The sequence below is a fragment of the Chenopodium album genome, chromosome 5 (assembly GCF_948465745.1).
Source record: "Chenopodium album chromosome 5, dcCheAlbu1.1, whole genome shotgun sequence".
In the NCBI taxonomy this organism is placed as follows: domain Eukaryota; kingdom Viridiplantae; phylum Streptophyta; class Magnoliopsida; order Caryophyllales; family Amaranthaceae; genus Chenopodium; species Chenopodium album.
The window spans coordinates 11,272,576-11,296,567 of NC_137838.1; the positions used below are offsets into that span (position 1 = coordinate 11,272,576).

Sequence of the window (23,992 nt, forward strand, 5' to 3'; positions counted from 1 at the left end):
CCCCTCGTTATGCATTTACTCATACATAACTAACCTCCCTTTGGAAGGACTCTATTAAATATTTTGATTTTTCAATATAAAGTCGCTTTTATTTATTTTTTTACGGGAAAATCGCTTGTATTTTAAAAACAAGTTTTGTCCCAAAAAAGAAGAAAAAAAAAAAAGTAAACCGAATGTCATTAATTAGTCCAATCCTGATATCAATATTGAATATTGACAGTAATTCTACATTTTACAAAATTCTAACAATCACGAGAATTCACCAAACTTTGCTTTGAAACACAATCCCTAAAATACAGCTTAATTCTCTCTCCTAATTAATCAAATCTAGAGTTCTTGATCTCCGCAAATGTTTAATTTCTTATTAACTTCCTGACAATTTCAGGTGAAAATAACGCCAATTTAGCTACAATTCGGATGAAAAATTAGCAATCCCAGGTACAATTTTTTTTTTTTTTTTTTTTTGAATTTATTTCATGATTTAAATTAAAGGGTTACGTTATCAAATCAAAGAAATGTGCGATCAAATTTGTGGGTTTGTCAAATTTAGATTGTTTTTTCTGCAAATAAATCTTCATTTGCCCAGAAATGAGATTTTGGGGTTTACTTTTGATTAGTACAATTTATGAATTTAGTGATTAATTGACCGAATTTTTCAGATTGGGAGGTCAAAATTAAATTCAGATTTGGGGGTGGAAGAGCCACTGCAAGTGAGCCATGGCATCATCAGGTCAGCATTTTGCAGAACTTTCGCTTTCTCATCGAATTTGTTAGATTTTTTTTTGTAATAATTGGTATTTATTTTCAGTTATGAACTAGTGAAGGGTACAAGTGTTTTCTTGCTAGTAAATTAGTAATCTTATAACATGGTTTCTTGGAAATTTAAATTAGTAATCTTATAACATGGTTTCTTGGAAATTTGAATACTTCTGCATTTTTGCAACCGCCATTTCCGTTTTTGTTGCATGAGTATATCAATGGCAGTTTGCATTCTACATGGACTAATATCACCTCATAAGCTAAGAAATTTGAAATGCGCAGTTGCATACACCAGTTGCTAGTGGTGGTAGATGGTTGATCCCTAGAAAGTCGAGGTTATGTTGACGGAAGGGATCTTGCCACAAAAATTCTACGAGAGGGGAGGGGAGGTTTTTCTAGAATGAAAAGGGAGAAGGAATTTTTCAGAAAGAATAAGGGAAGGAATTAGTTGCTGGAAAAAAGCCAGGAGGATGCAACAAGCTAAGTGAGAAAGAAAAAGGGAATTACTTCCTCCTTTGTTTTGCTAGAAAACTTTCCCCATACTTAAGATATATCTTTTCAATTATCATACAAGTTGGTGATTTTAGGCATCACGAAGAGTGTCATGTTTTGCGTCATAGTGAGAGCACCGGTGCTATACATCAAGCTAGTGAGTACCATAATAAAACTAGAATGTAAGCCTGAGTATCCTAAATTAGTTAAGAGCGTCAGTGTCTTCATAATAATATTGACCTCATTGAAATGTACACTCTTGTGTATAATAAGTGTCAAGTAATTCCACCCCCCCCCCCCCCCCCCCCCCCCCCCTTTGTATTCTATGCTTTTGGCCTTTTTTAAAGTTGCCCTAGCTATTGCGCAGTAGTTGCCTGCTGGCCTTATCTGTTTTGTCCCTACATGATCCTGTTGCTTTGCTTTTACATACATTGAAATACATTACACTACCTCCGTTTCTTATTATTTGCAACAAAGAGATATTAAATAATACCCCTTTGTTGCAATTAATAAGAAATGGAGGTAGTATGTTTTTATATCTTATAGTTGCCTCATCGAGAAACTGGAATTTGTTTTATTCATCTGTTTATCTGCGGTTCTATGTTTGATGCGTGACATTTCTCTCACCTTTTGTTTTGGTAGGCGGTGGTTTAAGGAATACATCTGTAGTCGTCCTCACTTTGGAATCTGGTGAAGTCTATATTGTTGTGAGCTTGTCCTTGAGGCGTGACACCCAAGTAATTTATGTTGATCCAACAACTGGAGTACTTTGTTATTTTGGAAAGCCTGGGGTTGATATCTTTAAGTCAGAACGTGAAGCTGTAGATTTTGTCACAAATAGTTCTAAATGGCTCTGCAAAAGTACCACATATGCCAGAGCAATTTTAGGTTATGCAGCCCTTGGAAATGTTGGCTTGCTTCTTGTTGCTACAAAGTTGGCTGCCAGTATTCCTGATTTACCTGGAGGAGGTTGTGTTTATACAGTGATGGAGGCTCAATGGATCAAAATTTCATTGCAAAATCCTCAAGTTATTGGAAAAGGAGAAGCAAAGAACATACAAGAATTGATGACACTCGACATTGATGAAAAGCATTTTTTTTGTGAGACAAGGGACATGAGCCGGCCTTTCCCTAGTCAGATGCCCTTGGACCAGCATGATGATGAATTTGTTTGGAATGGATGGTTGTCCTCCCCTTTCAAGATCATAGGCCTTCCTCAACATTGTGTTGTACTTCTGCAGGTTTGAAATAATTTACTTTTGTCATCATCTCTGTTTCACTCTTCCTATAAACTGTACAATGGTTTTGTTACAACGTGGCTAATGAGTGAACACTTTATGTTCTATGCGGCTATGGCTTATATTGCACCTCTGCTCTTAGTTCTAGTGGTCTTATGTGTGTTTTGGTGGTCCTTGGTGATAGATTGGGAAAATAATATCCTGTGCCTAGATTAAGTGTTTTTTAAGTTAAGGATCTGTTCTCTTCACCTGATAAAAGGTGTTTTAATCGAAGAGAAGCATAAGAAGATTTGGTGTGGTTTAGTTTGATTTTAACAGGAAAATAGTTATAAGTTCTTGAAACAAGATAAAGAGAACAAAGCCTATATTGCAATTAGGGAAAACCATATTACACTAATAGGAAAGTTTCTTATAATTCTGTTGTTGAACAAAATATGTCCATCTCCCCTTTTTGATAAACTCCAACAAAACACCTACTTACTAAGGGCTTGTTTGGCATTGTTTTTTGTTTTCAGTTTTCTGTTTTTTTGAAAACTAAAAACCAAAAACAAGAAACAAGAAAAAGGTGTTTCCACTTTTTGGTTGTCAGTTTTCAAAATTATCATAATTTTAATAAATTTGACTAATTTTTTATTCATAACATGATATATATCATATGATTTAAAAAAACAAAAAACCAAAAAACAGAAAACCACAATTGAGCTTTATATTTTAAGAAATAAGATTTTGGATTTCATGTTAACCTTACCTTTTCCTCAAAACTTTATTAATTTTGACTCGTGATATCTCGTACCCATGCAATCCAAATTGAAGTGGTGGTATTTTTGGCGTGAATCTTAAGCATGAAATAATAACTGCCATTTTGTAATGTTTTTTGGAGTTCTCTTTCTGTGATAACTGTCATGTCCATCTTTCTGTGTCTTCTGTTGCATAATGGTGAGTTGGTGACTGGTGACGTCAGGATTTTTTTTTTTTTTCCTTAATCTCCATTACTTCCGTTCTTGCGTCAAAATTGGTCAACTGAATTTTACCAATTATTTATGTAGGTACTGAATCCTTTTATGTTAAAAGTTTATTTATTCACCACATATATAACCACTCATTATGATATGTTTTGTTAAATGTTGTTGAAATTATACATTTTAAACTTTGATGTTTTTGAAAGGAAAATAGTATTTTACACCGCATTGGAGGAATGTGCTCCATTTATCAATAACATTTCAACTGCGATTGTGTCCACAATTTTTTTTATATGCTTGTTTGTAGAAATAAGTCAAAGTAATATTTTCAAATTTTTGAAAAGTCTAATTGGACATTGGTAACTTAAAAATGGAAGTTGGGAGCTTTTTGATACATCCTAAGATGGAATGGTATTCTATTTAGCTGTCCTATAATCAAATTACTCTTTCTGTTTTAAGGTAATAAAATTACATGTTTTTCTCAAATACGTCCTTACAATGGAAAGATAGTTTGGGGGGGGGGGGGGGGGGGAAGAAAAAATGTAGTGTGGGAAACTTAGTTTTAACCAAAAAATAGAAAGAAAGGAGCTTTTTGGGACATTCTAAAATGGAACGCAGGGAGTTACAAATGGGGTGGGAAGAGGTAGCTTGTGTATTCTGTTTCTTGATATGGTCTTTTTATGGATTTGCTCTCAACATGTTATATGCGCTCTCTGTAATACTGTTTATGGTTCTCTTTGTTTATGCTCTTGGTGCTATCCTTTGCCTTCTTTTGTTGTTGACTTCTATATCTCTGTTATTCATCTCTTGTACCCAAAATAATTTACAATATGTATTCATGTTATTTCATTTTATTCTTATTCTTCATGTGAATTCATAGGGATTTGCAGAATGTCGAAGCTTTGGGAGCTTAGGTCAGCAAGAAGGTATCATTGCTCTGATTGCTCGACGCAGCAGACTGCATCCTGGTACCCGATACTTGGCCAGGGGAATAAATTCTTGTTCTGGCACAGGTAGGATAATGTCTATACACTTTTTAGTATCTTTTAATTGTGCTACTTAAGTGTGCAAAAACTCCTTCCTTACTCATGTCTGAGAATGGAGAAAGTATAAAATTTTAATCATGCATCGTGGGCAGATAAACACGATAAGTAAACCCATGTGGTGGGGGTTAGTAAGGGTATATTATGGGATAATTATTTGCCAAAATTAGAATAACATAAATTAGGAAGATTTTTGAGGAATGGGCTTAAAATGGAAATGAGGAAGGTCTTTGAGGAATGGAGGGAGGGCCTTTTTATTTTTATTTTTCATGCGTTCAAAGTTTTTAAGTTTAACCACATTTTTTTTTAATTATGTATTGGGAAGATATCATGTGTAATCATCTTAATTACCTTTTTTTTTTTTTTTGAAACAAAAATTAATTTCTGAATTTTCATTTTTTTTTTACCTATATGTAAAAACCCAACTTGATCTTTTTTTTAGTGCAATGTTATAGAATGGTGTAATGGAGTTGGAGGATTTTCAACTATGTTTCACTCCCCTGGTGCTTAAATGATGGGGATTGGGTGTCAGTGATTTATGATCAGAAATTTCTTTGTGGTCAACATTCCTTACCATTTGCTGTACATTCTTTCTTTTTGCATACTGAGTCATTCAGCTGTGTAGGAAATGAAGTTGAATGTGAACAGCTTGTTTGGGTACCCAAAAGGGCTGGCCAGAGTGTTCCCTTCAATACTTACATCTGGCGAAGGGGCTCTATTCCTATCTGGTGGGGTGCTGATTTAAAGATGAGTGCTGCAGAAGCAGAAATAAAAGTTGCTGAACATGATCCTTACAAGGGAAGTGCAGAATACTACCAAAGATTGAGCAATCGATATGATACTCGAAACTTTAATTTTTCTGGTGGGAACCAGAAAAAAATTCCTTTTGTCCCAATAGGGTGCATTAATTTACTTCGCAGTGCTGAGGGGAAATCTGAATCTATATTGGTTCATCATTTTGAGGAATCTTTAAATTTTATTAGATCATCAGGGAAGCTTCCTTCTACAAAAATTGTTTTAATGAATTACGACTGGCATGCAAGGGTTAAGTTGTATGGTGAGCAGCAAACAATTGAAGGGCTATGGAGACTCCTTAAAGGGCCTACGATAACCATTGGCATCACTGAAGGGGATTACCTACCTTCTCGTCAGCGCATAGGCAATTGCAGAGGTGAAGTGATCTGCACTGATGAGATTGAGGGTGCATATGTCTTAAGATCTCGCCAAAATGGCGTGTTACGATTCAATTGTGCTGATTCTTTGGATAGGACAAATGCTGCTAGTTATTTTGGAGCCCTGCAAGTTTTTGTAGAGCAATGTAGAAGACTGGGTATATCTCTTGACAGTGATATTGGCTATCAATCAGTGGATAACTATAGCGGATATACAGCCCCACTTCCACCTGGCTGGGAAAAGCGCTCTGATGCAGTGACAGGCAAATCATATTTTATTGATCATAATACAAGGACGACTACATGGAGCCATCCTTGCCCAGATAAACCTTGGAAAAGATTTGATATGACGTTTGAGGGGTCTAAGAGGTCAACCATATTATCACCAGTATCTCAACTTGCTGAGTTATTTTTGAATGCTGGGGATATACATGCTACACTTTACACTGGCTCTAAGGCTATGCACAGCCAGATACTCACCATATTTACTGAGCAAGGTGGCAAATTTAAACAGTTAGCTGCTGCACAAAACTTGAAAATAACTATAGAAAGAAGAATTAAAAACACTTTTGTAGATAGTTCTCGCCAGAAGCAGCTGGAGATGTTTCTTGGGATGAGGCTGTTTAAGCATCTTCCGTCAATCCCACTTTTTCCTTTGCATGTATGTCATTTTTAATGGAATTAGTTGTGCTTTGATTATTTGCTTGTGTCTATCAGAATGATGTATTTGCATGGATATGAAGAGACTTTAAAACATATTTACGAACACTGCTGTCTGTTGAATGTTTAACACTTTACAATTAGCTTTAGTTTTGTTTATAGATTTGGCAGCGTTTCCAATTCTTGGAAAAAAAAATTGTATTTCAACAATAAGAGGTCTTCTTACCAGATCTGCAATTTATATAGTTTTAGGCCTTTTAGCCCTCATTTGTTATCACTTGTTGTCAAAAGACTAGTGTGAATCAGATATATGGATCTTGTAAGTAAAGGTATATGTAGTGTCCTGAAACTATCATTAGACTTTATTGCTGAGAGGCAAGTAATAAAGTGGCTCGAAATTTTGTACTCTTCATTTTGTCACTAGTGTGTGCTGCTTAAATCATTATTCAATATGGAAACAGACACTTGAGACTTCATTTAAAGCCATTTGGGTTTTATGTAGAATGGCCGAGTCTGACACCTGACATATACCAGTGACCAGCACTAGTAGCTGGGTAACATACTAACATGTGTAGCAGGTAATAGTTGTCTAGGAATTTACATCATGACGTATTGTTTGTTGGCATTGTTGATAGCGAAATCTTTGAATAAAGTTTAATTTTCTGTGCTTCAATTTGTGATCATTTGAATGTAGATTATAGTTGTTTTCTGGGTCAGTCATCAGCATGACCTGGTTCAGATGAATGCCTTGAATGCGCATTACCCCACAGCTTGCATCTAGTATATGTCTGGGATGCCAAGACAACAGTTGTCCGATTTTTGTGGCATGTTTTCCTGTGTTATTGATTATGTTCTTGAAGGAGTGACATTTCTGCTGTCTGCACAGGCATATATCTGAAATGGTAGATGTTTCTTTGTTTGAATGTGAATTTGATGCACAAAACTGATTGTGTCAGGTGTTGTCTCGACCGCCTGGCTTCTTTCTCAAGCCTGTTCCAAGCATTTTCCCAAATTCTGGTGATGGCTCTGGTCTTCTGAGTTTCAAGAGAAAAGATCTGGTCTGGGTATGTTGAGCTTCCTGCATTTAGGACATTATTTTCTGATTTTTTAGATTAGAAGCTATCTTCCGATTTCTATATTTATATATGAGCTGTATAATCTGTTGATTTTACTTTAACTTAACATTGATGTTACAGGTTTGCCCCCAGGCTGCAGATGTAGTTGAACTTTTCATTTACCTCACTGAGCCATGCCATGTTTGTCAGCTTCTTCTCACTGTCTCACATGGTGCGGATGATTTGACCTTTCCTTCAACAGTTGATGTGAGAACAGGCCGCGACCTGGATGGACTTAAACTGGTTTTGGAGGTTAGTATTATCTCGTATGATAAGTATTTTAAACCATCTGTGCATGACAACTATTCTGTCTTGCAAGAGAAACATGAATCCATAATGTAATTGCACTCTTCTGCAATATATATTTTTTTAATTGCGTTTTGGTGATAGATATATCTGCTGCCTTTTTCCTAGAATGGAATATAATAACTTAATATTTATTGTATGATGAAATGTGAGTAGTTATGTGTAAACCAATGAAAATAGAGAGATTACAAGTATAGTGTCAATTTGCTTCTTATCAATGTCATGTCTGTTCTCAAACGAAAAGAAATGTAAAATTTCCTGATTTTTCTGGATTAAGGGTACTGTATATCTGTATATGAAAGATTAAAAAATTTCTGAGAAGAAATCAGGTCACCAACGGTGGGTTGTTTCAACCTTTCACTTGTCAGGAGTAAGCTGCATTTTTCATTTATCTTAGACCTTGTTTTGCTGACATATATATATATATATATATATATATATAAAAGGCAAGTGCAATGTTTTTACGAAGTAGAAGAATGTGAAGTTGTTGGCTGGCATAAACTTAGTTCATCTCCTAGGAACTACTTTCCACAAAGTGAGGGTAGCTTCTTACCTAACTCCCCCTAGATAAGTCGAACGTTCCATGACCTATCAAACAAAATTTTGCAATTCCTATTTCATGCGAAATGAAATTGTATATGAAAAAAAAATTAGAAAGTTAGAAACTGCCTAGCAAATACTTCTTTTTCTTTCTATGTTCAACCAAAAGACCACATACTTAGATCTTGCTTTTGGCTCTGGCAACACTTTCTCTGGCTTCTTGTTTTGTTCCTGATGGGTTATTCTGTAAATGTACGTCATGATATTCGGCCTTTTCAAAAGTGAATAGCAAATATATAAGATTTTTCAGCTTCTGTATTGTTTATTTGACATGAATTTCCTCTTTAATCTCTGATGTCTTTTAGCAAAGTTACTGTTACTATTCAGATATTTGAATTTAGCTTGTAGTTCTGTTCATGGGAATAGTGTTGGTGATGTAAATAGTCATGAGATACAGTAAGTAAAAAATGGCTGCTCTATATTTTATTTTCCTTGGTGAATATTCAAGTTTCTATTGCCTCTCAATTTTTATGTTGCAATGTTGCGCTTTATATTTCCAAGGTAACTGTAATTCTACTGTAGATATGTTGTAAAAATATAGTCATTTCTCATAATCATTTAAATTCTTCTCAGGGAGCTTCAATACCTCAATGTGGAAATGGGACAAATATTTTAATTCCCTTACCTGGACCTGTCAGTTCTGAAGATATGGCTGTGACTGGAGCTGGTGCACGCCTTAATGGTGCAGATGCTTCTACCCTGTCATTGTTGTATGATTTTGAGGAATTGGAGGGAGAATTAGACTTTCTCACTCGTGTGGTCTCTCTTACTTTCTATCCTGCTGCTTCTGGGAGAACTCCATTAACTCTCGGTGAGGTACAAGGCTGATCTGCTGGGAATTTTGTTCTAGTATCTGCTTTCCATTACTTGATTGTGAAATGTCAAAATATAGTTCTGATTTTTTTACATGTGTGTGATTAATTAAACTTCTTCTTTTAGACCTAAAGCCAAAAAGGAAGACCGGTGGGTTGGTCGTGCACAAATACTCGCTGTCTGACTTGCTTCTCGTGTTGAGACTATTCTGTGTTAGATGTGAGAGACATTGTAGAAGGATGAATCCTTATAATCTGAGTATTAATTATTCATGAATTATGGTATATTGATATGTCTAACTATGAAAATTTGGACAATGCTCCTCATAGATCTTGTAGAGGATGATGTGGAAATATGCAGCACCCTTTTCCCGAACTTAGAAGGCATTTCTCATGTGAAAGTTTTGGCGTCTTCCACTAAATTTCATTTTTACCATTAATATGCTTTATAGCCATTATAGGGCTTAGTTATCTAAGAAGACTTTTGGAGGATTTACTTAGAAACCACTCATCTTTGTATTTGCAAATGCCAAGCAAATCTCCTTGCAGTCTCAGTTACATACGACTACCAAGGACTCCTGGTCTGCATTTGGTCTATAATACTATCAATTTCATTTTAGTATGGGGTGATTGAGTTAATGTTTGCAGTCATCAGGTTCTAGACTGCAATATATAAAATCAAATGTCTCGGGATTGCTTTGGAGTGTGGATTAGTCAAATATATTCTCAATCAATTGTCCAAAGTCTTACTGGAATTTCTGGAGTAAGAGTGCATAAGGATTCCCAATACTTGATTAACATTGAAGGCTTTTTGATAAATGGTGATGGTAGCCATGGTGCATGGTCAGTAGTTTTTTGCATTTTGGAACTTATATTGCTACTTTTGGAAATGTCGTAACAAAGAGCTTTATTGTGTACTGCATCAGCTGAGGGAGAAAACTACCATCTGTTCTTGTTTAGCGCTATAATTTGTGCACTGTAGAATCTGAAAGTTCAGCTTTCTTGTTCAATTTATGTAGGATCTTATCTTAATAGGTTTGTTACTGATGGGGATTGACTTTGATAAAACTTGCTTTGGGATTCTGACTTCTGAGGTTTTCTGTTGTCTTGTGGTATGAAAGAAATTCAAAGTTTTTTCGTAGCAATTTCACTTGCAATTTTCATTAATATGGTTAAAGATCTTTTGCCTCTCTCCCCTTTCTCCCTCTCGCTATTTTCGAGTGGATATACTTCCCAGCAATCACAATACAACCCTAGCATTAATATCTTTTGGCCCCAATTGGAGTACTTCAGTCTGCTAATTTAGTTGCTTCCTCTCCTAGTGGAATGTTAATTGCATTTGTCTCCTAGTGCATAGTTGTCTCCTCCTTTTTCTGAGTTTGCAGTGTTGGTTCATCACCCATCTTTATTTTTGTTTGTAACTCAGGATAAATCCGACCCCTTCCCCTGTTACCACCTACATATATCGGATATTTTAAGATGTCATTAGCCGCATTACTGCCGTGTATATTGTTCTTTCTTTCTTTTTCTTTTTTTTTTATATTTATTTATTTTTTTTTAATTTTTTTTAAATGGTATTATCTATGCATCTCTTTAATTTTGCCTTACTTTTATTGGAATTTAAAAAGGACTTACTACATTACTTGGCTGTGGCATGGTAATATCTTTGTAGGTAGAGGTTCTTGGAGTGTCTCTTCCTTGGAAAGAGATTTTCACTAATGAAGGTCATGGTGCAAGATTGCGTGAGCAGGCAAAAAAATTCCAGAAACAAACAAATACTCTCTTGCCTGGTCCTCATTCCAGTACTGTAGGAGGTGGTGCCTCAGTATCTAGAGAAAATTTTCAACCCAAAACTCTGCCAAATTCTTCATCCAGCGATTGGTTTGACCTTTTGACTGGAGATGGAACTGGTTTAAATCCATTTGCTAACTCTGTGAATGAGCATTGTGATGATCAGACTGGTTCTGAGTCCCCTCCTTTGGTTGAGAAACCATCTGATAATGGTGCTAAGCAGTATGTTAACTGCTTTAAGTCTCTTGCTGGTCCACAAATGGTATGTGTTGATTATTCTATTAATAGTTAAGTAATACAAACATGATATGTGATTGATAATTGATCTATGAATCTGCTTTTGATGGGTCCTGATCTAGAGTTTTAAAAATTGCTGAAGGGCATAGCTAATACATCTCTAAGGGTGTCAAACCCATTTGTAATAATCCAAATTGATCATATAACTATGATTAGGACAGAGGTAGTTTATGTGTGTTATTTCCATGATAGGGTAACAGTTTGGGATTGTTTTGTTGATCACTTTTATACTATTCATTTGGTCACTTAGTGATGTAGGGACATTTCAAAGAAAATTAAATTCAAAGATTTGTGAATTACAAGTCCAAATCATGTTCATTAATAAAGCTACAGTAAGTACAGTTAACCAGATTTCGGTGGTTGGATTCGTGGTCTAAGTTGACCACCAAGTTTTAAATTCAGGGATCTAGACAATTGGCAGTTTTTAGGTGTTTAACATTGATGTTCTCATAATTCTAACTATAAATAAACCACCAGAATTCAGCTAAAGGTATCATTAACCATTATGTAATTGGTTTGAAAGGGTAGTAATTTTCATTCATTTTTTAATGTTTCTTGGGATGAATTCAAGCTTTTATTTACCTATTGCAGAGACAGAAGCTGAATTTCATGGAAGCTATAAAGCTGGAAATCGAACGTTTGCACTTAAATCTTTCTGCTGCTGAGCGAGATAGGGCACTATTGGCAGTTGGCACAGATCCTGCTTCTATAAATCCTAATCTGTTGCTTGACGATGTATACATGGTAAAATTATGCAGAGTTGCCAATAGTCTTGCAATGGCGGGACAAGCAGCTCTTGAAGACAAAATTACCAAATCAATTGGTCTTGAGAAAAGTGATGATGATGCTATTGATTTTTGGAATGTTTCTGGTTTTGGGGAGAGCTGTGTTGGTGGTGTATGTGAGGTACATGCTGAAAATGGGGAGGCAGCTCAAATATCTAATGCGAAATTATCAGCAGATTCCTCAAAGTCTTTTTTGTGTTCTCATTGTGGAAGGCACGTTTGTATAATATGCTGTGCTGGAAGGGGAGCATCTCTGCTTGCAAGCTATAGTACAAGGGGTTCTTTAAGCTGTAATGGTGGACAGGGCCGCATTGGCTCAGATGGGGCTGTATGTAAACAATGCTGCAGCGATGTTGTGCTGAATGCATTAGTACTGGACTATGTCAGGGCCTTGTTGAGCTCCCGGAGAACCACTCGTGTTGGTGCTGCTGCATTTACAGCTTTAGCCAACATCCTTGGATTTTCCTTGAATGATGGAACTGAAGAAAAGTACAAATCTTCTGATGCTCTAGAATCTAGTAAAGTTGTGGGAAAGTTACTTAAGGGGGAAGAATCTTTAGCTGAATTCCCATTTGCCAGCCTTTTGTATTCGGTAAGCTCTCTTTTCTATTTAGGTTAGATTTAGTAGAAGTTGCGGGGTTTGAGGTATTTCACTAACCTGCATACCCTTTATGTGGTACACTTGAATAATTGACAACTTACATCTTTACTCGGTTCATTTTTTGACACATGAACCCCACCCCCGCCTAATCTCAAATGTGATTCAGTGTGTAGAGTTTTTGTCATTAGACTGTTTAGTGTAATAAGTTGATGAAACATTTGTTCTTACCTGTAGTTCTTTTTTCCTGTCAATGCTCGAGGACATTTTGTTCTCGTGATGTAATACTATTGTTACTTGTGCAGTTCTAATATTATTTTTTAAGAGATAACTTAGTTGCATGGGTTAGTTGAAGCGATTTATTCTAGAAAGTGTGTAAATTTGAATGCACTCTATTTTATCTTTTTACCAAACCAAGGTGCCTCCACTTGTTTAAAGAACCTTCTGCGGATTTTTTTTTATCCAAATGTCTTTTTCAAGTTTGGAGTAATGATTTGATAAACAATTGAGAAGCTGAAAAACAGTATGTTAATTTCTTTTTTTCTCTGCTTTTCATGATTTAGATTTATTTTCAAGAAATATTGTATTTTATGGAGATGAACTCTATAAAAGTGGCGTTAGGTATAATAATTACCAATTGAGAAGCTGAAAAAGAGTATGAATTAATTACTTTTTTTAGTTTGTGTGTGTGTGTGTGTGTGCGCCATTTGGTACTTTCATTTTGAGTGGACATGAACTATTATATTTCTGTCTTATTTTTTTTTCCCTTTGTATTGGAAGGTTGAAACAGCTGTAGGAGCAGCTCCCTCCTTGTCATTATTCGCTCCTCTGGATTCAGGGCCCCAACATTCTTATTGGAGAGCTCCTCCAAACAACAATTGCATAGAGTTTGCCATTGCTCTTGGTTCTCTTTCTGATGTCAGTGGAGTAACTCTAGTGGTTAGCCCATGTGGCTACTCAGAAGCTGATGCTCCTACTGTAAGTGTTGTCTCTATAACTTACATGGTGCCTGGCTTGTGAAGTGTACTGATTGAGTTATTCACAATTTATGGTCTGTTGTTTGTTATTCTATATCACGCGGATAGATAGTGAAATATATAGCAATAGTCATGACTCAGGACATTATAGTGACAAAATAAATTCAGTTCTTATGTTCTTTTTCTAGGTTTCCAAATGGATATAAGCATATAACTTGAAAACAAAAGTGGAGACAACTTGCCATAGTAAAGCAGAACGTTAGTGGAGACAGTATCTGTTTAGAAATACAGCTTACCTGTCCATAAAAATAATCTCATATTTTATTATAGGTTTTTGTTAAAACTTGTTGCCTACTGCGTAAAATTTTAATGGTTTATGATTGGATTTCTAAGTCACTACATAAATTAATTGATGGGAAGAGCATAGAGATGGCACAACTATTATAAAGCTTCTTGTACATGTTCTTATTTTTGATTGGTTTGAAGCTTTGAGTAGTATGGGAACTATCTTTGAAGCTGGTGTAATTATTGATGACTACCCTTTTTGTATTAATTTTTCAACTAACATGCTTCATCAGACCTGTCCCTGGATCATTCCTTTTGTTTTTTTCTCAATTCACACCTGACACAAGATCCCCAAACTCTCTTTCATCCTTATGCTTGAATCATAAATAATTAAAGATATTCCCAAAATGGAGTTGTAAACTCTAACCCTATCCTGCTAATGATATCCTGTGAGTCTAGATTATCCTTTCAGCACTTGGTGGGTTAAATAGATAGACCTAGTTCAATTCCAATCTCCTAATGTGTAACTTAATAGCTTCAGCGGTCACAGGAATAGTTGGGGTGAAATTGCTAAGCTTCTCTTCTCACAAATCACCCCTGTAACAACATCACAAAGGGTAAAACCAACTTTGCCAATACTTATATTAACTAGACCAGTTGCTAGTTCTTTCCTGTAAGAAGATGGTAAACCTTGTCTGTTATTCATCCCCTCTTTCTTTTGCACTGACAACTGTTTACATATTTATGCCCATTAGCTTATTGGGGTTGTGCATAACTAGAATTTTCATTTTTATTCTACTATAGGTGCAAATATGGGCGAGCAATAAAATAAGCAAGGAAGAAAGGTCATGTGTGGGAAAGTGGGAAGTGCAATCTATCTTGCAATCTTCGCCAGAGTACTATGGACCGGAAAATTTGGATGCCGTTGGGACTGCTCCCCGGAACATCAAGTTTTCCTTCAGGAATCCTGTTCGGTGCCGCATCATTTGGATCATGCTAAGCCTTCAACGAGCTGGTTCAGCTTCTGTGAATTTTGGGAGTGATTTCAATCTTTTATCACTGGATGAGAATCCTTTTGTTCAACCAACTAGGCGTGCATCTTTCGGGAGCCTAGATGAAAGAGATCCGTGTCTTCATGCTAAACGAATTCTTGTGCTTGGAACTTCATTGAAAAAGGACATGGAGCTCACAGCACCAGAAAGTTCAGAACAGTTAAAATTGCAAAATTGGTTGCAGAAGCCACCTCAGCTAAATAGATTTAAGGTTCATGTGATGCTTATATTTACCTGGCGCTACTAAGACTGCATTATTCTGCTTGTATCACTTTCCACCTGTCAAATTTCATATGTACTGAACAGCAAGTTTGCCTTTGCATTTCAGGTTCCAATTGAGACTGAAAGGTTAATCGAGAATGATTTTGTCTTAGAGCAGTATTTATCACCTGCTTCGCCGTTGTTAGCTGGTTTTCGTCTTGATGCTTTTAGTGCTATTAGACCTCGGACAACTCATTCACCAACATCTGATCTGCATGCTTGGGATCCCTCTGCAGTATTACTTGTAGAAGAAAGGCATATCACACCTGCCGTGTTATTTATTCAAGTATCTGTACTCCAGGTAATCATGGTCACCAATTATGAACACCAGCTTGTTTCTTGCTTCATATATAATCTTGTTGTGAAAATATAATTGTTTGTTTCACTTCACTTGTAGTTGCAAACTTTGACCGGATACTATAATACTCAATATCCAGTTCTGTAGTTACTCATTCAGTGAACAATTTTAAGCCTTATATGGAAGGAAATTATATAGAAGAAATCTGGATCAAGTTCACAAGCCAAATTAACTAACAGCATAGACTCTACATTAACAAGAAATAAATTCTGCAATAAGCTTGAAGAGTTAGATCATGTATAGGGTAAAGCTTTCCACATGATAAAATAAGACTGTATATGTGCAATTGTGTGCTGGACGAGAACTCTAGTAAAAATGCTATTTTCCTCGGTTGCCAATTGTGACTGGTTGTCAGAGCTTCAATTTGGAATGACAAAAACATGCTTTTTTTTTTTTTTTTTTTTAGAAATAACTTTCTTTCATGTGAAACAAACTGAGTTATGTAACTGCTAGATGGTGTGGGTCATTACAGTCTGTTCAGCAGGTGAGCCGCTCCTTTTTTTTAAGGATGGCAAATTGATACTTACATTCTGTCAGAAGCTCTATTAAGGAAAACTCTTCATTTAGTTTTTCAAGGGGGTAAAATGTCTTTGGTTCCTTTTGTTTTCCCCGTCTGGGCTTCTTCAGTAAGACAGTAAGGATGTGTTCTTTTTACACTACAGATGTGGACGTCTGGTGTGAGTTTGTGAGATGCCTTTCCTGATGTGTGTCTGTAATTGGGTTGTTTGTTTTATTTTTGGGTGTTGCGGTTTGATAGAGATACTGTGTACTTGAATCATGCAATTCAATCAAATCCGAAATTTAGAGTTGAGTTGAGTAATTTTGTTGTTATTTTTCAGGATACTAACATGGTAACAGTAGCGGAATATCGATTGCCAGAAACCAGGCCTGGAACTCCAATGTATTTTGATTTGCCAAGACAATTGCAGACTCGTAGAATCACGTTTAGACTTCTCGGGGATGTCGCTGCATATATTGATGACCCTGCAGAGCAAGATGATGCAGAGTACAGAAGCTCACCCTTGGCTGCAGGGCTTTCCCTGGCCAATAGAGTAAAGTTATACTATTATGCTGACCCATATGAACTTGGAAAATGGGCTGGCCTTTCTGCTGTCTAAATACAAGTCATCTATTCAACAAACCGCTTGTTTTTCTCTTTTTTGTGCAATAGTGTGTATAGCACAATGATTGTATTAGTGGCTTTGCCGCCATTTTTTTCCTGCTTATATTCATTGCTGTAATGTTCTGTATCAATTTTGATTCATTGATTAAATATATACCAGGTTTCGGGTAATAAAATTCGTGTTATTAAAATTGAAAAGCGTTTATGTTTTCCTTTTCTTGCTGGTGATTAGTTCAGTTCATAGCAGTAGTCATCCAAAATATGGTGTTACAACTTGTGTATAAAGCCTACCCCTATACATTCAAAATTAAGTGAAGTAAACAATTGAGGCTAAACAAAACTTTTAAACTCAGATTAATGAGCAAGCATAGCTTGAAGGCATTACTCGTTCTGCTTGCATCAATTCGTTATATCTAAAAACAAATTTGGCTTATTCTCTATGTTCCTTTTTGTTTGTCTCATTTAATTTTACGCATATTTTTTTAAAAGCATACATTTGAATTATCTTCAATTATACAGGTGTAATAATTTAAATATATTATAATTACACATAACATAAATCTAGCAAAATGTCACATAAATATATATTTTTTTAATACTAGTATATATTTGTATAAATATACTAAAAATTGAAAGAGAAAAAAAAAAAAAAAAAAAAAAAACCGGAAGAACAAATTAAGACACATAGATCCTAAAAAGGGTCCACGCAATATGAAAACCTTATCAAAAATCAACCAATAGATAACACTCTCTATATACATAACATATCCATTATTTTATTTTATTTTAACATATGCTTTAAATTTTCTATGAACAAAAAATACATGGACCGAAACACAACAACAAAGGGAGAAAAATGTCATCATCCACTTGATTTGAGACCTGAAATTTCAAACCAAACAAAAATAACTATTATTATAGAGTATTGGAAAAATGAGCCAAGCATTAAGCACAGTTTCCAGCTTAATTACAAGATCATCAACACTTAAATTTTCTAAGCCTAACAAAATTCATACACAATGTCTTAATGTTCGTATGATTTCTGTATCTCCTCCTCAAAATGTCTCAGTTGATGCACCAATATCTCTCACTCCTACCCCGCGAAGGTATTTTTTATTTTTCTTATCATAATCTCCGATTTATTTTGAATAATTTATGTGTATATGATACGAAGTATAATGTTATATAGAGTAATGTTATATGTCTAATGTTTTTTCCAGACCTAAATTGGATTGATATTGAATTAAAGATGATGGTAAATTCAATTTATCTTAATGTATGTTATTGAACTGACATAATAATAACTAATGCATGTAATTTAATGAGCTAATAGAGGTTTAGTATTAGTATGGATATTATCACACATTAATTAATGCTAAACAAAGCTTAACTTTGTCCTATACTCGCATATTGTAAATTTCTAACCTATCATTTCAAGCCTTATTTTGTAATTTAAAAGTAAAAAAATGTCTTTTGTATATGTATTAGCTAGATATCTTGTAGCAATGTTTCAATTTTTTAAGCATTATTTAAAAAATGAAAACTTTATCTAGGTAATATTGAAAAAAAAAAAAAACATAAAATGTTGAATATTACTACATCAAGTCATCCGTATCAAAATACTTGTTATGCTTTGGCATTCGTACATTTGCACTATTTATATACTAATTTTTTAAATGAATAACTTAACTAGTATGTTGAATTTGCTTTAATAATATTACCACTTATCAAACGGCCGTTGAATTAGTACTTTCGGGTATGCAGAGATGCTATTATATTGGGAGTTGCATTGGGGGTAGCTGTTGCAGCATTGGGGCTAAATATTAGTGACAAAGCATTGGCAGCAGCAAGAAGACCACCCCCAAAAACAGAAGATCAAGAGAAAAAGGACCCAAATGTAAGTGGAGTCCTAGCCAAAGTTCTAGCTAGTAAAAAGAGGAAGGAAGCCATGAAACAAGCCATGGCTCAGCAAAGAGAGAGGGGAAAGAAAATTGAGGAACCACCCTCTAATTCATCCCCTCCTTCCCAAGAGTCCCCACCTTCTTAATTTTTGTATCTAAAGTGATTATATATGTGTAAACATACATAATTAGTTTTTTAAATATATACTCTAATTTCAATAATCTTTCATTAATTCTTTCTACAAGTTCATATATATTTCGGGTCTGTTCTCATACGTTTATTTTCAGTTCAGTTCAGTTCAATTCAGCTCCTAATTTCCTTCTCTTATAAAATTAAATATTCAGTTCAGTTCAGCTCGGTTCAGTTCAGCTGAATTCAGTCTATGAGAACAGACCCTTAAAGTTCAAGTCAATCATGTGGAATGTACTAATTGTGTTAATAATTAGCATGAAGTCTTTATACTTTAAAGAGATCCGAAAGTATGTCTTGAGTTGTGTATGCTAATACATTTAACAATGTGATATATGCTGTTACAAGGTATACTGCCATCTAATTAAATATTGCACTCTCACCCCTCTTGCGAAGTTTTAGCTCCAACTAAGGCCGTGTTCTATTCATCTTGAAATATTAGTTGAAATAAGAGTTATACTTTATTAATTTGACGACACATGTGCTAATATCCAAGTTTGACCATAAATATATGAAACTATGTATTACTCTTTAGAATTATGAAAAAAAAAAATATAATATTTGATAATACAAGTTGAATACCAAGATATCAGTCGGTGTGTTTTCTCCGCCCCTCCTCTTTTCTCTCAATCCCAAGCCACCATTAGTAAATTCTAGAGGGGCTTCCATTAGTTTTACTCGTAGGAATCTTTATTATTTTTGTGGTTTATTGATATATCCAATTTATATAGTGTTTTACCCCCGTCCCACGGTCATAATTAGTAGTGTTTTTGGCTCTTTAGGGCCACTTTTATTACTAATTTGTGTTGTCTAGTGTTTTTGTAGTTTTAGTTGAGTTTTACAGGAAATTGCACTTTTGGAGCATTTTCCCGGGTTTTCATGGATCGACTACGGAAGCTAGAAGGACACGACCATTCTTGAAGCCCAGGATCGGTGAGAGCCGGTGATTAAGGGCTCGGTATGAGATACCGGGGCTATTGGATCGATTAATCAAGACCCGATGAGGAAATCCAGATTGGGCCGAGGAATTGAGCCCAATCGAAATCCAAGCCTTGAAGAAGAAGACCGGGCCCGATCGCGCAAGCATACGCCCGATCGGGCGGATGTGCGCAAAAGACCCCTCAAGGAAGAGGCGCGCCCGATCGGGTGAGCGTAAGCTCGATCGGGCGCGGCATACCAGCAGTGGGCAAGTAAAAAGGCTGGCCCGATCGGGCGGCCCTTCGCCCGATCGGGCACGTGTTTTTCTTAGTAGACGATTAGATTTGTTTTAATTTTTGTTTTGAGGAATGTTTAAGTACGAATTATATACGTAAATTCTAATTACCCTCTTCTTTAGATTTTCTCTCTCTACTTAGGATACTTCTCTCTCTTAATTTCTCTCTCAACTTTGTTCTTAATTACTTTCATTAATCCAGATTTCTTTTGGTAACAATTTCTTCTCTTTTAATTTCATTTATTTTATTTACTTCTTTGATTATGTTTAATTTGCTTTATTCATTTAATTAGTTTAGTTATGATGATGCTTGAGTAGTTTTATTTCTAGGGTTTATGGGGATCTAATAAATAATTTGAAGGGGTAAATTTGTGATTGTTGATTATCAATGCTTGGTTAATTTCCTATTGATTGATTTAATGCTATGCAATTAGGTTTGACCAGATTTAATTGTATGAGTTTAGCAATATTAATTCGAGATTCGACAGATGAGAATTGATGTTTAGGCTTAGTTTCAATAGGCGGACTAATTTATAAATGGTTAAGTCGAGATTCGACAGATGAGATTTAATACCGGTAAATTAACTCTGTGATTATAATACGTAGCGAAAGCCCTTTATAATCTGATTAATCAATGCTTGATGATTGCTTATTATGATTCGCCCTGGAATATTGTTTATTAGTGAACCTATGCCCTAGGTCTTTTAATATTTGATTTCTTCCTACTTTATTTCCTTCGATCTTATTCTTCATAGTATAGACTTTATTTACAATAATATTGGTTACTTTGATAATTTAAGTTATAATAATTAATTAGGAGTAGAAAGACTTGTTTCCCTGTGGAGTTCGACCCTACTTCCCTATCTACTTTAGTTAGAGGACTTAGGTAATTATTTTTGGAAAATTTTTAATTTACCACCCAAAAATATACCTAATTTCTAACTTACCACCCAATTTTTTTTTTATTTTAAATTACCACCCAATAATTTAATTATTCACTTAGATTACCACCCAATTTGAATTTCCGGTGGAATTTAGTCACGTGGGCCCCACTATAGTTACTCCCCTTCAATTTTTTTTTTCTTTTTCTTCGACTTCCTTCTCTTTCCTATTCAATTCTCCCAACCAACTCCATTTCTTATTCATTTTTAGCCCTTAATTCACACAAAAATCCCCTTTTCTTCTTAATTCTCAACATATCATCACATTGGAACCCTAATTTTGGTTTTAAAAATCTAATTGTTCTGCAAAATATTAATTCGAGGGTAGCTGGGTTTACTGGAGAAGTTACGCTGAAGAAAAGTCAGCATCTTGGAGGATTTTGTTGGGGACCAGCTGCTTAGGTCAGTCAGAAGGCACTAGAGTACTGCTTAGCCCTAATTAATTCCCCAATTAAACTGACAACAATTTCCCCCAATTTTATTCAGACAAGAACCCTAATTTGAAGCGAATTGATTTTCTGTTGCAAATTAGGGCTGCTACTGCTGTTACAATTCACCTCCAATTTGTGGAATTTTTGAAGAAATTTAACATGGGTTGGCAATTTCAATTAGGGGAAGTGTTTTATAGGAAAAATCGGGGAGGGAAAATTGTTAGAAAGAAAAAAATAGTCGTTTATAGCCGTTGACTGGGGCCCACGTGACTAAATTCCACCGGAAATTCAAATTGGGTGGTAATATGAGTGAATAATTAAATTATTGGGTGGTAATTTAAAATAAAAAAATTTTTGGGTGGTAAGTTAGAAATTAGGTCTATTTTTAGGTGGTAAATTAAAAATTTTCCTTATTTTTGATTAGGGGATACGACTTTACCCTGTTGTTTTGGGTGTTTTTGTCCCTTGGGAGAGTTACGTCACGAAGTCTGATCCGGCTGAGCTGCACCTGCAAAATAACGGAGACTCCGGGTGGTTGGAGCTCCGCCTCCGACGGTCAAGTTAGTAACTTGTAACGGAATAAAGAGAACAGAAATTTAGGTGGGTATCTGCTCGGATTCCAAGCTCATGTCTTTCTCTGATGTAAGAGAATAAAGGTGTAATAAATGATTCAATCTGTCCCCAAAATAGGGAAATATCTCCCTATTTATAGGGTCGTTGGAGAATGTGCCCCTATCTAGGTCACTTGACCTAGATTTTAGTGGGCTGCGTCGTTTTACGGCGCTCCTTGGGATTTGGGTCCTTGAAGGCCGCCATTTCAGAGGCGTATCTGAGGGCGCCAAGTGTCAAGAGGATGTTGAGCCACATGGGCCATCCTGAGCTCGACACGTGGCGACCTCTCATTGGTCCACGTGTCTAGGGTAAAAATACCCTAAACATTTGCCCATCACAGGTCGCGCGTGTATATCACGTGGGGCCTGTGACACGTGTCCACCTTTCATAGGTGAACAGTAACGGGTAAAATTCTGAATTTCAAATCAAAAATTTTCCCCCCACTTTCACTTTCTATAAATAAAAAGTTACCCCCCTCCTTTTCACACCTCACGTTCACATTGACTTTTTAGAGAGAGAAAAAAGAGAGATTCTAGAGAGAGATTCTCTGCTCTCGCCTGCATCAACACCTTACGTTCAAGCTTCCGAGTGCTAGCAGTTCAACACCCGGTTCACCGGCTGTAGCGGTTTTCAGATTTTTCCAGAGTAAAAGCGAGGTAACCGCCTGTACCATTTTAGCTTTTCTCCCTTTCAATTTGTATACCATTTTTTCCGCCTGTATACCCGGCTTTTTTAAGAGAATATAAATGAGTTCCCAATCCACCCACTCGGCACTGCCTAGGACACTTAGCCGATCCCCCGGAACGGCTGAGTCTAGAACAGGGGGTGCCTCTTCTGGACTGTCGGAACCAATATGCTCATCTCCGAATTCCACCCTCTCTGTGTCTGTGTAGGACACAATGGCCAGAACGAAACAGACGACCAGGCGGTCTAAAAGCCGGCGCACTATGAGAGTGCCAGCCGATGAGGTTTTCCTGGAAGGGGAACAGAGGGATTGGGAGGAGAGCGGATCTGACGAAGAGGCTCCCTCTACCTCCGGGAGCTCTGGAATAAGAGAGGTAGACGGCGAGGGAGCCGCCTCCTCTAATGAAGCCGGCGATGCTGAGGCCGGCCAAGGATCAAGAGCGGAATCTTCCGGCTCCGACCAGGGTGATTTTGCGGCTGACTATCAGCAGCCGCCTAAGGTTGCTGACAATCCCAACCCCAAAAGGACCCGGATGCTGCCGAGTAACATTGCCCTTCTTAATAGCGGGTTCAGGGCCTTTAAAGAGAAACATCCCTTTGGAAGGGGTTGGGAGGTTATTGTCCCTCCGGCTGATGCTGTGATGGCCTGGAGTGACGACATTGACCATGCAGATGATTACTTCATCTGCTATGAGGCGGTTATCGAAGCCGGCCTCCGGTTCCCCCTCCACCCCGGGATTAGGAAAATCCTCAAGGGGTATGATCTGGGGGTTTGGCAGCTCACCCCTAACTCTGCCTGCCTAGAATTTGAACCCCAGTTTCTCTGCCTTCGCTCACATGCACTATTTGAGCAAGGCTCCAGGCGGCCATAGGGCATGGTATACGCTGACTACCTTGCCCCAATACTTAATGACTTTGGAAAAAGTGTCCAAATGGTCCGGGTGGAAGGACAAGTTTTATTTGATTTCCTCCCCCACCCTAAGACACAACCGGACACTGCGCTGGTACAACACCGAGCCGGCTCTTCTAGGCCGAAAATGCCCTCTCCCGGTGCTATCTACTAAGGCCCGGGAGCAAATAATAGAGCCGGGATTTTTTGAGACAACAACTGAGCCCATGGGGGATGGGACTCACATCATAGTTCCCAAGAACTGGATTCCCCATCCGGACTTCTTCAAGGACGAGTGCTTCTTGTCCGCTTGCGGGCTGAGTACAATGTTTCCCAGGGGTAGAATACTTCTCATCCGGAATGATTGTTATTTCATTTTTATTGCAAACTTGCCTTAATTTTTTCTAACTTGAAATTCTTGTTTTTGCAGACGAAGCCTTGAGGATGG

The 23,992-nt window shown here is 36.6% G+C and overlaps 1 protein-coding gene and 1 long non-coding RNA gene across 2 annotated transcripts; both read left to right on the forward strand.

The window, feature by feature from the left end:
• Window positions 1-132: 132 nt before the first annotated feature.
• LOC145631885 (putative phosphoinositide phosphatase SAC9) lies at window positions 133-16,881 on the forward strand. Its single transcript, XM_081684107.1, has 14 exons — window positions 133-438; window positions 660-730; window positions 1,894-2,492; window positions 4,329-4,461; window positions 5,117-6,324; window positions 7,280-7,387; window positions 7,520-7,690; window positions 8,918-9,160; window positions 10,829-11,209; window positions 11,836-12,621; window positions 13,408-13,605; window positions 14,694-15,152; window positions 15,270-15,503; window positions 16,400-16,881. The coding sequence occupies exons 2-14, from the start codon at window positions 718-720 to the stop codon at window positions 16,676-16,678; spliced, it is 4,812 nt and encodes a 1,603-aa protein (XP_081540233.1). The 5' UTR covers window positions 133-438; window positions 660-717; the 3' UTR covers window positions 16,679-16,881.
• Window positions 16,882-17,498: 617 nt separating this feature from the next.
• LOC145631886 (uncharacterized) lies at window positions 17,499-18,817 on the forward strand. The gene is made up of 2 exons (XR_014112427.1): window positions 17,499-17,789; window positions 18,448-18,817. It is a non-coding gene; the product is annotated as an uncharacterized LOC145631886 (long non-coding RNA).
• Window positions 18,818-23,992: the final 5,175 nt, after the last annotated feature.